We start from the raw sequence: 12,930 nt of genomic DNA, 5'->3' as shown, positions 1-12,930 counted from the left end.
CCTCTCTCTATCTACCTTTCTTTCTCTATCACCCTCTCCATCTCTCTTTAAACCCCTTTCTATCTCACTCCGTCTATATCTCTCTTTCTTTCTCTTTTTCTCTATCTTCCTCTGTCTTTCTCCATCTATGTCTCTAACTCTACCGCCCCCTCTTACTCTGTCTCTATCTCTTAATCCCTCTATCTCCCTCTCTTTCTCTATTTCCCTGTCTCTTTCTCTTTTTCTATTTCTATCGCTCTATCTTCCTCTCTATCTAGCCATCTCTAAGCCCTTATCCTATTTTAGTCTCCTAAATTAATTACAGTGAAGAAGGCATTGTCAAAACATGGATAAACGTAGTTTTAATCACCGTAACGTGATAATAGAAATTATTTTGAAATTATTGCTACTTTGAACAGCACGAGTAGTAACTGATAAAGCCTGATTGATTTTTACAACCATTCGATGACAAAATGACATAGATTTAGCTCTTGCTGCATGCGGAATAGCTGCGACCTTACTACCAGTGCTGTGAAATTACTATTAAACTTTAAATATTTTTCAAAACTCCCATGTTAAATATTTCCAAAACTTTCAGTATGGGAAAAATATTGCAGAAATGCAAACTAATAATTTGGGATGAATGCGCAATGGCACATAAAAAATCACTTGAGGCTCCGAATTGATTCTTGCAAGATTTTCTGGCAATGTCAGATCATTTGGGAATGCAGTAATATTGCTTGCAGGGATTTCAGAAACACGTTACTTGTAATTCCCGAATCAACACCAGCAGAAACAATAAATTCCTGCCTCAAATGCTCTACTTTTTGGTGCCATGTGAATGCATTAAACTTAAATCAAATTATGCGTGTCAACTTGCAGAATGCCCAATTCGCACAGAAATCTTCGCACCATTTGTGGGATACGGAAAAGTGCCGGCTGAGCTGAGTGAAGCGCGAATTTCTTTGACTCTTAACTTCTGTAATTTAGTTACACCAAAAGAAGAGTTGGTAAAAAAGTTTTTTTCCAGATACTCAACTACGCTACTTCGAATGTGGAATATACCAAACATTGCTAAAAAATTTTCTTGTTTTGATATCCATGGCATGCAACTCCTTGTCAGACCGTTCTAAAATTCCTGTACTGTTTCTCAAAACACCTACTGTGCATGCATTCGCCGCTTTCTTTAGGTTTCCTCCATACAATCTCGACTTCGGAATTAGTTTCACTCTTCTAAGATACTCCTTCCTGACTTTCTCCTTCATTTCTCTGTTCATGATGCCTACACCCTCCCACACTCCCAAATACTAATACCCTGTATCTTCTATTTCTTTCATAATTTCTTCTTTTGGCACACTATTCCGTTCGAATAAACCTTTACTCCCCCTTTCAGAAGCAGCACCGAACATTTACTCATCCCAAACTCCATCCCGATGTATTTCGAGTATGTCCCTACGAGCTCTACTAGTCTCTCCATTTCCTTTTCATTTCTACCGAATATTTTCAAATCATCCATAAACAGTAGATGGCGTCATCCACCAGATCCAAAGTTATACACAAGTTTCTCTCTCTTCAGTAGAATGCTCAGTGGCATCATTATCATTAAAAAAGAAGTGGAGATAACGAATCTCCTTGGAATATTCCACGTTTAATGCCAACCTGCCCCAGCACCTCTCTGTTTGCTGTCAGCACCGTTTTCCGTTAAGTCATACTTGTCTCCAAAACCCTACCACTTTCCTACAAACTTCATCATCAATAGTGTTTCACGGATCCATGAATGAGAAACAATGTTGTAAGACTTCCTGTAATCAATCCACGCTGCACTCAGATTATTCCTCTTTGTATCCTGCATCACTGCCTTATCAATCAGTAGTTGCTCCTTGATACCGCTCGATCCTTTTCGATAGTCTTTCTGTTAATCGGGGAAAAACACCATTACTCACAAGATGTCCATAATTTTTATCCGCGAAAATTACAGTTAACAGTTTCCACATTAGTGGGAGACATGTAATTGGTATGACATTGCTGGCATCTGGTCCCTGTGCAGGAACTTTCCAAATAATAATAATAATAATAATAATAATAATAATAATAATAATAATAATAATAATAATAATAATAGTAATAACTTTTTCACCAAATCCTGATGTTTGTCCACTGAAATATGGACGACACTTGCATTATAATTTATTTATTTTAGGTTTTCCTTTCTATTCTAACGTCAACCATTATTTGTATTTCATTTTACACACACACACACACACACACACACACACACACACACACACACACACACATATATATTGAATGTTTTGGGGTAGCATTTTTATTTATCTAAACAAGCCTTGTTAAACAAACAGGGAGAGAGATGTGTGTGCGCATATATATATATATATATATATATATATATATATATATATATATATATATAGTAAAACTGGTAATTAGTAAAAACCTGAAGAGAGTGCTCAATACTATTGCAAAGCAAATATGTGTTATTTTTATTACCGTTTTATCTGTTTGGTTACATATGTTTCGGATGTTGGACCATATTTTCGATCCAACAGCTTCGTCAGACCTTACAGAAATGTTTCTTAGTATTTGGAAGTAGTGTTTTAGAGGAAATACGAGAAAAAAGGGGGTAAGAGATAAGGAGGGGGGAGACGGGTATCGATAATATTTAAGTTTTGAACGTTAAAATACATTAGGTTGTAGTTTGTGGGGGTGTATCAGATTCAAGTAGGTGTGGGTTGAGATATATGGATATAGGAAGGGGGAGGGGAAGAGAGGATGGTAAAAAGGGGGTTAAGGAGAGGAGGGAGGGAGGAATTTCAATGTTTATGTTTTAAAATTTTGACTGTTTTTGGTTGTTTAGCCACGTATATGAAATAGATGAAAGAGAGAGGAAGGGAGGGAGAGAGAGAAAGGGTTTGTGTAAGTGTCATATGTGTTTGAGAAGTAAAAGGCTCCATTTAGAATGTTCGGCGGTATAAGTCGACTCGTTCATTTCAGTAGAATAGTGGTTTTTAGAAAGTTATGGGTTAATACATACGCCAACGCACGCGCAAATACGCCTACATACAGACACATACATATTTAAATTTTTACACATCCACATACAGACACACACGCACATACATATATATATATAAATAATGCATATGCAGACAAACATGTATAAATATGCAAAAATATACACAAAACTATACATATATACACACTCATATGCATATATATATACATCTATACATATATATATATATATATATATACACACACACCTACATATATATACATATACGTGGAGATATGGATATCTAGTAAGAAGTAGATGTACATATACATACATACACACATGTACCCATATTCACGTATATACAATTATATAAATATACATATTCATAAAAATATAAATATACATACATATATGGACATATATATATGCATATACATAGACGTGTATATTTATACTACGTAAATAAAGTTAGTATAAATAAATACATAAAAAATAAACGGGTGTAGTTAATAATGCGAGGTTAGGTAGACGCATTGTAAGATATGTTAAAATACATTTTGTTGGTTTAATATTTAGGGGTATGTATTGATTTTCCTTGCTTATTGGACAGGGATTAAGTTATAGTATCTAGAAAAAAAATTATAGGGATCTAGATAAAAGTAAGGATGAAGATAGGAATAGAGATAGAATAAATTAATTGATTGAGAGATTTAAAAAAATTAAAAAAGGGGGTTTAAAGGTGTCTATATATACATATGTATATGTATATGTGTGTGTATTTTTATTTTTTATGAATATATGAGTATATTTTATGAATATATTAGTATATTTATATAATTGTATATACGTGTATATGGGCACATGTGTGTGTATGTATGTATATATACATCTACATCTTACTGGAGATCCGTACATGTATCTTTATATGTATATGTATGTGTATGTGCGGGCATGATTGGGCCTATGTATATATCCTTATGTTTATTTATGTATATGTGCGCGTGTATGGATGTACGCGTGTATGGATGTATGTACTCATGGGTCGTGTGTATATACATAACTATATATTTGTATATCTATATCTATATGCACATGTATGTGTATGCGTGCATCTGAGTGTTAGTGTCTGTATATATATATGTCTATTTATGTGTATGCATGGGTGAACGTATGTATACAGGTATAGCTATATCTGAGTTTATATGCATGTATTTGTTTGTATGTATGTATGTATGTATGTATGTGTGTATGTATGTATGTATGTATATACCTGTATCCACAATACATTTAACACTAAAAATAAGGTTAAGCATAACCACTGCCCAAAGCAGCATATTAGGAGCCCACCCCATATATATATATATATATATATATATATATATATATATATATATATATATATATATATATATATATATATGAACTTAACGGAACTAAAAGAACCCCTGAATCATTATAACTCAATCACCACCCTCATAATATTTAACCTTTAAACTTTTATACCACCTTTTTAATTAATCAATTAATGTATTCTATCTCTATTAACTACACACGATTATTTATTTCGCATAACTTTACTTTATTTAATTAATATAAATATACACATATCTATGTATATGCTTATATATATGTCTATATATGTCTGTATATTAATATTCTTATGAATATGTATATTTATATAATTGTATATACGTGTATATGGGTACATGTGTGTATGTATGCGTTTGTGTTTGTATGTATGTATTATGTGTGTATTGGGATGGGGAGGGCTCTCGTAACACATGGTGAAGGCAACATTTCTAGGATAAGCAAATCTCTGATTTAAAAAAAACATAAAGCGGGAAACCAGTACCCGCATTAAGTTGGTCTGCAGTTTAACTTGCTCTTGCTTGTTGTGAATCTCAACATTTTGAACCGAGAGAGAGAGAGAGAGAGAGAGAGAGAGAGACTTAGCTGTCGTACAAAGCTAAGACTCTGTAATATCATCTGTGTATAGATACTCCCTCAGTTATTTGTCTATTAAAATGATCCTGTGGCAATGGAAGTAATAGTTGGGCTTATGTATGTAAATGTTATATATATATATATATATATATATATATATATATATATATATATATATATATATAAGAAACAAACAGCATTTCAGATTTTAACGTTTTAAGTCAATTACTTTTGTATTATAAACTTATTATTACTAGCGGAACCTGTGGAAATTCCACAGTTGACTTATTCATATGAACATTGATGCTGGCATTCTGTAGATGTTCACTACAAATGGAGACGCTATGATATTATTATAACTCTTTTATTTTAACTGAAAAAGTATTTATCTAATCTAGCAGGGGCGCCCGGCGTATCCCAGTCGTAAAGTAACCTAAATACGATATTTTAATTCTTGCAGATTTCGTATATATTATTATAGAGTTAATGCTCTTTCGATTTTTGTATATTAATATTATAAAATTGCGATTTCAAAAATAAGCTTGAATTGAAAACGAAACCAAAACTTATGAAAAAATTATGTATATATATATATATATATATATATATATATATATATATATATAATGAAAAAATAGTCCTAAAAGTAGATGTACTAGCTAACATAAATAAAACAAACTTCCTGGACGTCACTTTAAATTTTGATAAAAACACTTATGAACTCTACTTAAAAGATAACGCCAAACAAATATACGTAAGCCCTAAGTCCAATCACCCATCATCAATTGTAAAACAGATTTCTAACTCGATCGTAAGTAGACTCAGCAATAACACAAACGATGAAAATATATTTAACAGGGCAATCAATATCTACGAAACAGCCCTAAAAATAGTAGACACAAAAATATTGATATCAAATATAAGTCATGAAACACCAATAACTATAATCAAATTAATAACAGAAGGAAAAGAAATATAATCTGGTATACGGCGCCATACAATCAGATTGTAAACACTAAACTTGGCAAAAAATTTCTAGATCTCATCGAAAAGCACTTCCCCATAACCAATCCCTTACACAAAATGTTCAATAAAAATAACATAAAGTTATCATACATCTGCTGCGAAAATTAAGGATGAAACGCGGAATATTCTGTGTAGCTTAATTGCATATATATTTTATAACTTACTGCCTAGTTCTACCTACGTATTGAGCATTGTTGAAGTAAATACTCCAAGTTTACGGATAAATTTATACATTTGTATATTAATTTATGTGATTAAATGAAGTAGTCATATATATATATATATATATATATATATATATATATATATATATAACTTGAGTGCCATAAGCTATAATTGAAGCAGAAACAAAAATGTATGTGTAATTCTTGGTAAAATTATTTATAAAAAATATAGATGACTTAAGTTCCATCAGCTATAATAGAAATCGAAACCAAGACTTATGAAGGATTCTTGGTAAAATTATTTATTACAAGAAATGGTAGGCCATAACAATTAAACGACTCGGATGTAAGCGCGATACAGAAAATAGCACACTCGCTATCGTATTAATATATAGATTATTTTATTATCATCATTATTATTATTATTATTATTATTATTATTATTAATATTGTAACTACTATTGCTACAACTACGACTACTACTACTACTACTAGTGAATTAACACCTTTTTTCTAACGGTTCACATGTCGGTATTATTATTAATAATATTATTATTAATATTTTTATTAATATTATTATTATTACTACTACTACTACTACTACTACTACTACTACTACTAGGGAATTAACACTTTTTCTAATGGTTCACATATCGGTATTATTATTAACATTATTATTAATATTTTTATTATTATTATTATTATTATTATTATTATTATTATTATTATTATTATTATTATTGTTGTTATTGTTACACTTACCTCTGGTTAAATATAATCCGAATATCACAAAAACAATTGCATGTTTACTGTCCATGCCTTTTGCAGCGTAAAGAGAAGTTTTTCACACGAGTAATAAATCTGTCTCTGTTCGTGTTGTTAAATAAATTATTTATAAATCTTCTCCTGAAATAGAAAGTACTGTATTAAATGAGACGATAACGAAACCACGACGACCAATCAGAAATCAGCTTTTACCAAAATCAGCAGTAACTAGTTTCGTTTAATTCAGTCTGAAATATTACGTTCCTTAAATGGGGTGTCATCCTACATCTGAGAATCTAGTCATCTATGATAAAATGGAACAAACGGTTCAGTACACAAACAGTATTTTTTTCTGGCGAGCAAAAATGTGGAGAGGGGGCGGATTCAGTCTCGACTTTCTTTTTCTTGAAATAAATAGGGATTTGTGATTTGTATCAGGCCGTGTGCATCAACGAAACAGATAAAATATCTATCAAAAGTATGACAGAAGAATCGGAAAAGAAAAAAATAAAACAGCAGGAAAAAATCAAAATAAGTTTAACATTAGAATAATGTCCCCGTTTCATCTTGGATTGTAATTAACTCGCATGCTCTCATTGAATCAGATTGGCAAGAAGGTTTTAACTTTTCAATTTAGTTGGATATATTTCGATTCAAATAAAAGTATTTGCCGAAATAAGCACCATCAGAATCAACACATTTTTGCCAACGCAAAAAAAAAACAAACATATATTTATGCCAGTAACGTAAAAATCTTGTGTTCTGGTGGCAATTAAGTAGCTGAAAGCGTTTTTTATATCGATTAGTTTTTTAAAGCATTTCTCATAAGATGCTTGAAAAAGTAATTGTCGGTAAGTGAAGAGTATGGCGGATGAGAAAGTGTTTACTCAACCAAATCGTTCAACTTCCTCACGGCCAGCTTAGCAACTTCAGCGCGGTCATTGTCTTGGAGAAGAATTGGGCCTTTTCTATTGACAAATGCTGAGTGTTGTTGTCGAAGTTTCTGATACATTTCTTCCATTTGTTGACAGTACTTCTCCGCCGTAATAGTTTCGCCTGCATAAAAAAAATCTATAATGGATGAGACCGGTCATAGACTACTAATCAGTCAGCATGTTATTCTTTTGGTGAACTCTGGCTTCGGGAAGTGTAGCGGCGTTTAACTTTTGAATTGAGCATCAGCGGTTGTCGTAAAGAACCCACTTTTCATCGCAATTCACAACCCGGTCGAGATCATGCCATTCTTGAAGGGAAGCTGACACTTCATAAAGGCGTTTTTTTTTTAGTCGTCATTCAATTCGTGGTGTACTCATTTATCAAGTTTTTGTATTTCTAATCTCTCTGAAATGGTTGGAAATCGTCCTATACGTTACATCTAATTCAAACGAAAGTCATCAAACAGTTGTGCGTTGATTGGCTTCGATTAAGATGCTTAATTGATCGTTGTCAACATCCGATGGCCGACCAGTCATCATCTTTCGTCGCCGCCACAAAATGCCTTAAAGCACGATTTTGCTGCGCGTTTAGTAATGATTCCTGGGTCAAACGCTTTGTTGATATCGCGAGGTGTTTCAGCAGCTTTTCGGCGTGGCTTGAATTGAAATAAGAAAATTGTGCAAATTTGCTTTTTTTTCCATCTTGTATTCAACGTTCTAAAAAAAAGACATAATTGTTTTGAAACGATTATAACGTAAACGATTAGATAGAGCGGGCAGCGCAGGTAAAAATGATATATAAAGTAAAGGCATTATACCGAAAACTTATTTGAAAATATATCATCTGAAATGAAAATTTAAAATTCCACAATGAATTTCTCATCAACATTATAACAGAGCGTCGTCAAACGAGAGAAGCAACAGCAGCCGCAATCAAAGCACGTATGCAAATTGGCAAGTCTGCACGTGTTGATGTTACGGGGAAAAGACGGATGAAAAAAGAGCAATAAAACAAAACTACGTGGTCAAGAGAGGAAGCAAATTGCGCGCAGGAAAGATGGGCGTGTAGAAACGAGAGCGGGAAAGCGCTTGCGAGGGCCGGTCTGAGTTGTTTGTAGAGAGAAGCATTTAATAAGCATATGTTATAGGGCCGAGCGTTGCAAAACACATTATGCGTACGAGAAGACTTTTGAAATATAATGAAAAATACATTACAGGGTGTTCCAAAATGTTTTACCCCATTTCGAAGGACAATAATTTTGACAATTTTCGTTGGAATGACCTAAAAATGCCACAGCTTCTGTAGAAATGTTTCAAATGTTTTGTGTGTGACATTTGACATTCCTATCTTTTCAGGTTAAAAATGCCGTTCACTTCAAGAGAAAAGGCATTTTGCGTGTTGGATTATGCTCGGAGTCAGTCACCGAAGACAGTGCAGCATGCCTTCTTCACAAATTTTGCAAAGAAGGCACCAACTTCAAAACAAATTAAGACTTGGCACCAAAAATTTCAAGAAAAGGGCTGCTTAGGCATAGCTAAATGCTACAGCGAGTTTGGCACGAGTTCGAATACCGACTCAATGTGTGCAGAGTCACAGGCGGCGCTCATATTGAACGTTTATGAAAATCTGTCATAGAACCTACAAATATGAGTACTTTCTTTGTAAATTTAACCAATAAAACTTATGGCCTCCAACATAAAGTGTATTTAGTTTCATTAAAATCCATCATGTAGTTTCGGAGATATGGACATTTAGAATGGGGTCAACCATTTTGGAGCACCCTGTATTTTGGAAGAAGCGCGAATGAATTCATTTCATTTGCGCTTAAAAAATGCCGAGACGGATTTTAATTCTCTCCTTTTGTTTCTTTCCGTCGCGTCACAGTCCGTTTTCAAAATAAATCTTCTTTAATAAGAAAAAGCGTACGAATTACTTTATAATAACGAATGTAACTTTTTCTATTTGGCTGTAACTAATTAAGGAGGCATATTTTTAGCGTAAGAAATCAGATTAGTTTCAGAACCATTCATTATACATTAGAATATTTAATTATTTATACGGCATAATCACGTTGACACACCGGTTAACGGCAGATCACCTCAGTTAAATAATGATGAGCCTCGTTTATACCAGATATTTGATCGTTTGAGAATACTAGATGCTGTATAGGATGGAGGGACTGCACTACTGTTAAAGACAAGTTCGGCGTCTATCTTTGGAAGAGCCCTGTGCAAGATCGAGTACTCACTTCAGCCCCTCACCCTACTCAATGTAATGCGAGATCAGGAAAAGCAGGTAACTGATATAACAAGGAACAATAAGGAATAATTCCGTTTGTAATTTCATATCTCGTTTTGCAGGGTAAAAAATCGCTTTAGCTACAGTAGTCAGGGCAATCGCCCGGTATGGGCACTGCTTGATCCCTGCAACTTAATATCTGTACAACTGCAAAGATAACCGTGGAAACGCATAAACATTTTTTGGAGAAAACAGCGTTAATGGAGTTGGGAATAATGAGAAACAATGAATTCATGAATGTCTCGAGGAGAAAAATAGATGGAGAGTCATAGTCGTCAATGGCTGATTAAGGTCGAACACCACTTGAATCAATTAATTTTTTCAAACTTTGCATTCATCAGTACTTAGATATAAACTGAAAGTTATTATATGCATTTTCAAATTAAATCCAGCAATTTGGTCTTAATTTTCATTTCTTTTCAAAATATTATAAAAAGCAACGGCCGCAAAATACAAATCACTCAACTTGGCGACCATTATGTGTTGAAATATTCTCGATGCCAACCTTATGCCAAAATGTGAAAGAAAAAACTACTTTAAAGGGAGGCAACTCTTTTTATATTCATTAATCACGATATGAGTTATTTAGTTAGACATTCTCTACAGTTTGCCGCTAGCGGCATTTGAATTCAATAAATTGAATTTTCTGTCGCCATACGAGGGAGAGAGAGAGCGCGCCAGAAAAAATATAAATATATAGAATAAATGATAAAAAGTTATATTCCAAAATTCATGATATTGACCATTTTATAATTTATTCCTTTAATTCAGTTAACTTATAAAATTCTTGACAGTATCTGTCAAGAATTGTATAAGTCAACTGAATTAAGGGAATAAATTATAAGATCGTAAACATCATGAATTTTGGAATATAACTTTTTGTCATTTATTCTCTATATTGCTCTGTAATTACATTGAGCTTCTTATATAAGGGTTGATATATAATAAGAAAATATATTTCTACAGAAATATATATATATATAAATATATATATAAAAATATATGTGTGTGTGTGTATGTTTTCACAAGTGACGGCATGGTCTTTAATAAATTCGTCCACATAATTCTGAACACCAACACCGAATCGACACGTCACACCACTAACAAATACCGTTGGATCAACACACACGTTCCCAAGCAGCATCGAACAATCTCCGAATCAACACGCCACAATATGAAAATGCAATAAACGAGACACGTTCTCAGTGATTAAAAAAATAAAATAAAATAAAAAAAAACGCCGAATCACTTATCGGCTTGTATTTTTCATAGTCATTTGATGAAACTAAATCGTCACTTTGGAGTAAGATGGGTGTAGTTCATTAGTAAACTTGATTTGTAATCGAATGGCCCATGGTTCGCTTTTTACTGCATGTAGGCCCGATTCATGCACTTGTGCGCTTCCGCGCATGCTCAGCACATTTTCAGGCTCTTTATTATGTTCTTAATTTTGAAAATATATATTTATGACTGTGTTATATGCATATGTGTTATTTGTTTATATATGCAATAACCTACATTTGTAAACGAACATATTTACGTGGATATTTTGCTTTTCTATTAATCAAAATATTATCGAAATAAGGTCCAAATATTGTTAGTATTATACTTTTAAAATATATAGTTATGGCAAGGTAATATAAATAGCTGTTTTCGTCTTTATGTGAAACGCAATAGTAATATTTTAGTGTAACAATTCGCGGATGGCTGTATGTATGTATGTATGAGCGAAATGAGTGACGGTAAGGAAAAAAGAATATAAAAAGGAGAGAGCACGTTCGAGAAGATGATCGCGTTATAGACGTCAATGACTTTTTAGAGTGCGTTCGATAAAACGATCATGTGATTGACGTCACAGACGTAACAGGAAGTAACGCTTGGCGGGAGAATGAGGAAATACATATCGGTGTACAATAAAAAAAAGAGAGTTGAAGTTCTTTTCTATTATTTGTCTTCTTTGTGACTGAGGCTACAGCGTGTTAGGTAACGTTGCATTGCATTTATAAACTTAGATAATTTGATGAATATTTCTCTTTTTATAATCTCGTACCCTAAAAATGCCGAATACATTCACTAGTTTACAAAAAAAAACGTAGTGCACACATTCGAGAATTGGATATAATCGCACTAATTAGACATGACGAATTCTTTTCTTTACATTTTTCTTTTATTTATTTCGTACTTTAGACTAATTACAATGAATTACTTACTGTTACAACCACATAACCAATTTGCTTATACGTGCTCACAGTACGAACAAAAAGAGGTTTACACGTTTTGTGTTCGTTCCAACGTTATAATTTTATTTGTAAGGGAGACAACTCATTTTATATTCTTCAATTTGATCATGAGTTATTGCCCACTTTTATTTTTCGTTCATATTTGTTATTATTATATTATCAGAATTTAACATGGCGTCCATTATTTGTTGAAATATTTCTGGCGACATATTTTATACAAAAAATTAGTTTGTTCAATTTTGATAAACATTTATATCTATAGTTAAACATTCTGTAAGTATTTTTATCGCTGACATTTGAAGTATACACCCAATAAATTGAATTTTCAGGATAGTTTTTATTTAATTTGGAATATATATCTGTAAGATATGCATAGATATTCTTCGTCTTTCTTATAAACGCAGTAGCAATATGCTACATTTGTAAACTAGCATATCCCCGTAAATGGTTCAGTTCTTAAAATGTTGTACCCTAAAAATGGCGAGTACATCTGCTAGTTTACAATAAATTGTTCGTACATTTGATAAACGTACGAGACATGGATATAATCGCACTAATTATT

The 12,930-nt window shown here is 32.7% G+C and overlaps 1 protein-coding gene across 1 annotated transcript in view; it reads right to left on the bottom strand.

Moving 5' to 3' along the window:
- The window catches only part of LOC145265392 (uncharacterized), a 58,509-nt gene extending 51,381 nt beyond the window's left edge, over positions 1 to 7,128 (bottom strand). Inside the window, exon 1 of the mRNA XM_080121208.1 lies at positions 6,892 to 7,128. Coding sequence (XP_079977334.1) covers positions 6,892 to 6,946 — 55 coding nt within the window. The 5' untranslated portion in view covers positions 6,947 to 7,128. The remainder of the gene's footprint in view (positions 1 to 6,891) is intronic.
- Positions 7,129 to 12,930: the final 5,802 nt, after the last annotated feature.

Source organism: Euprymna scolopes, chromosome 40, assembly GCF_053919585.1.
Source record: "Euprymna scolopes isolate OS-2025 chromosome 40, ASM5391958v1, whole genome shotgun sequence".
Taxonomy (NCBI): domain Eukaryota; kingdom Metazoa; phylum Mollusca; class Cephalopoda; order Sepiida; family Sepiolidae; genus Euprymna; species Euprymna scolopes.
This window is presented reverse-complemented; position numbering and strand designations above follow the sequence as displayed.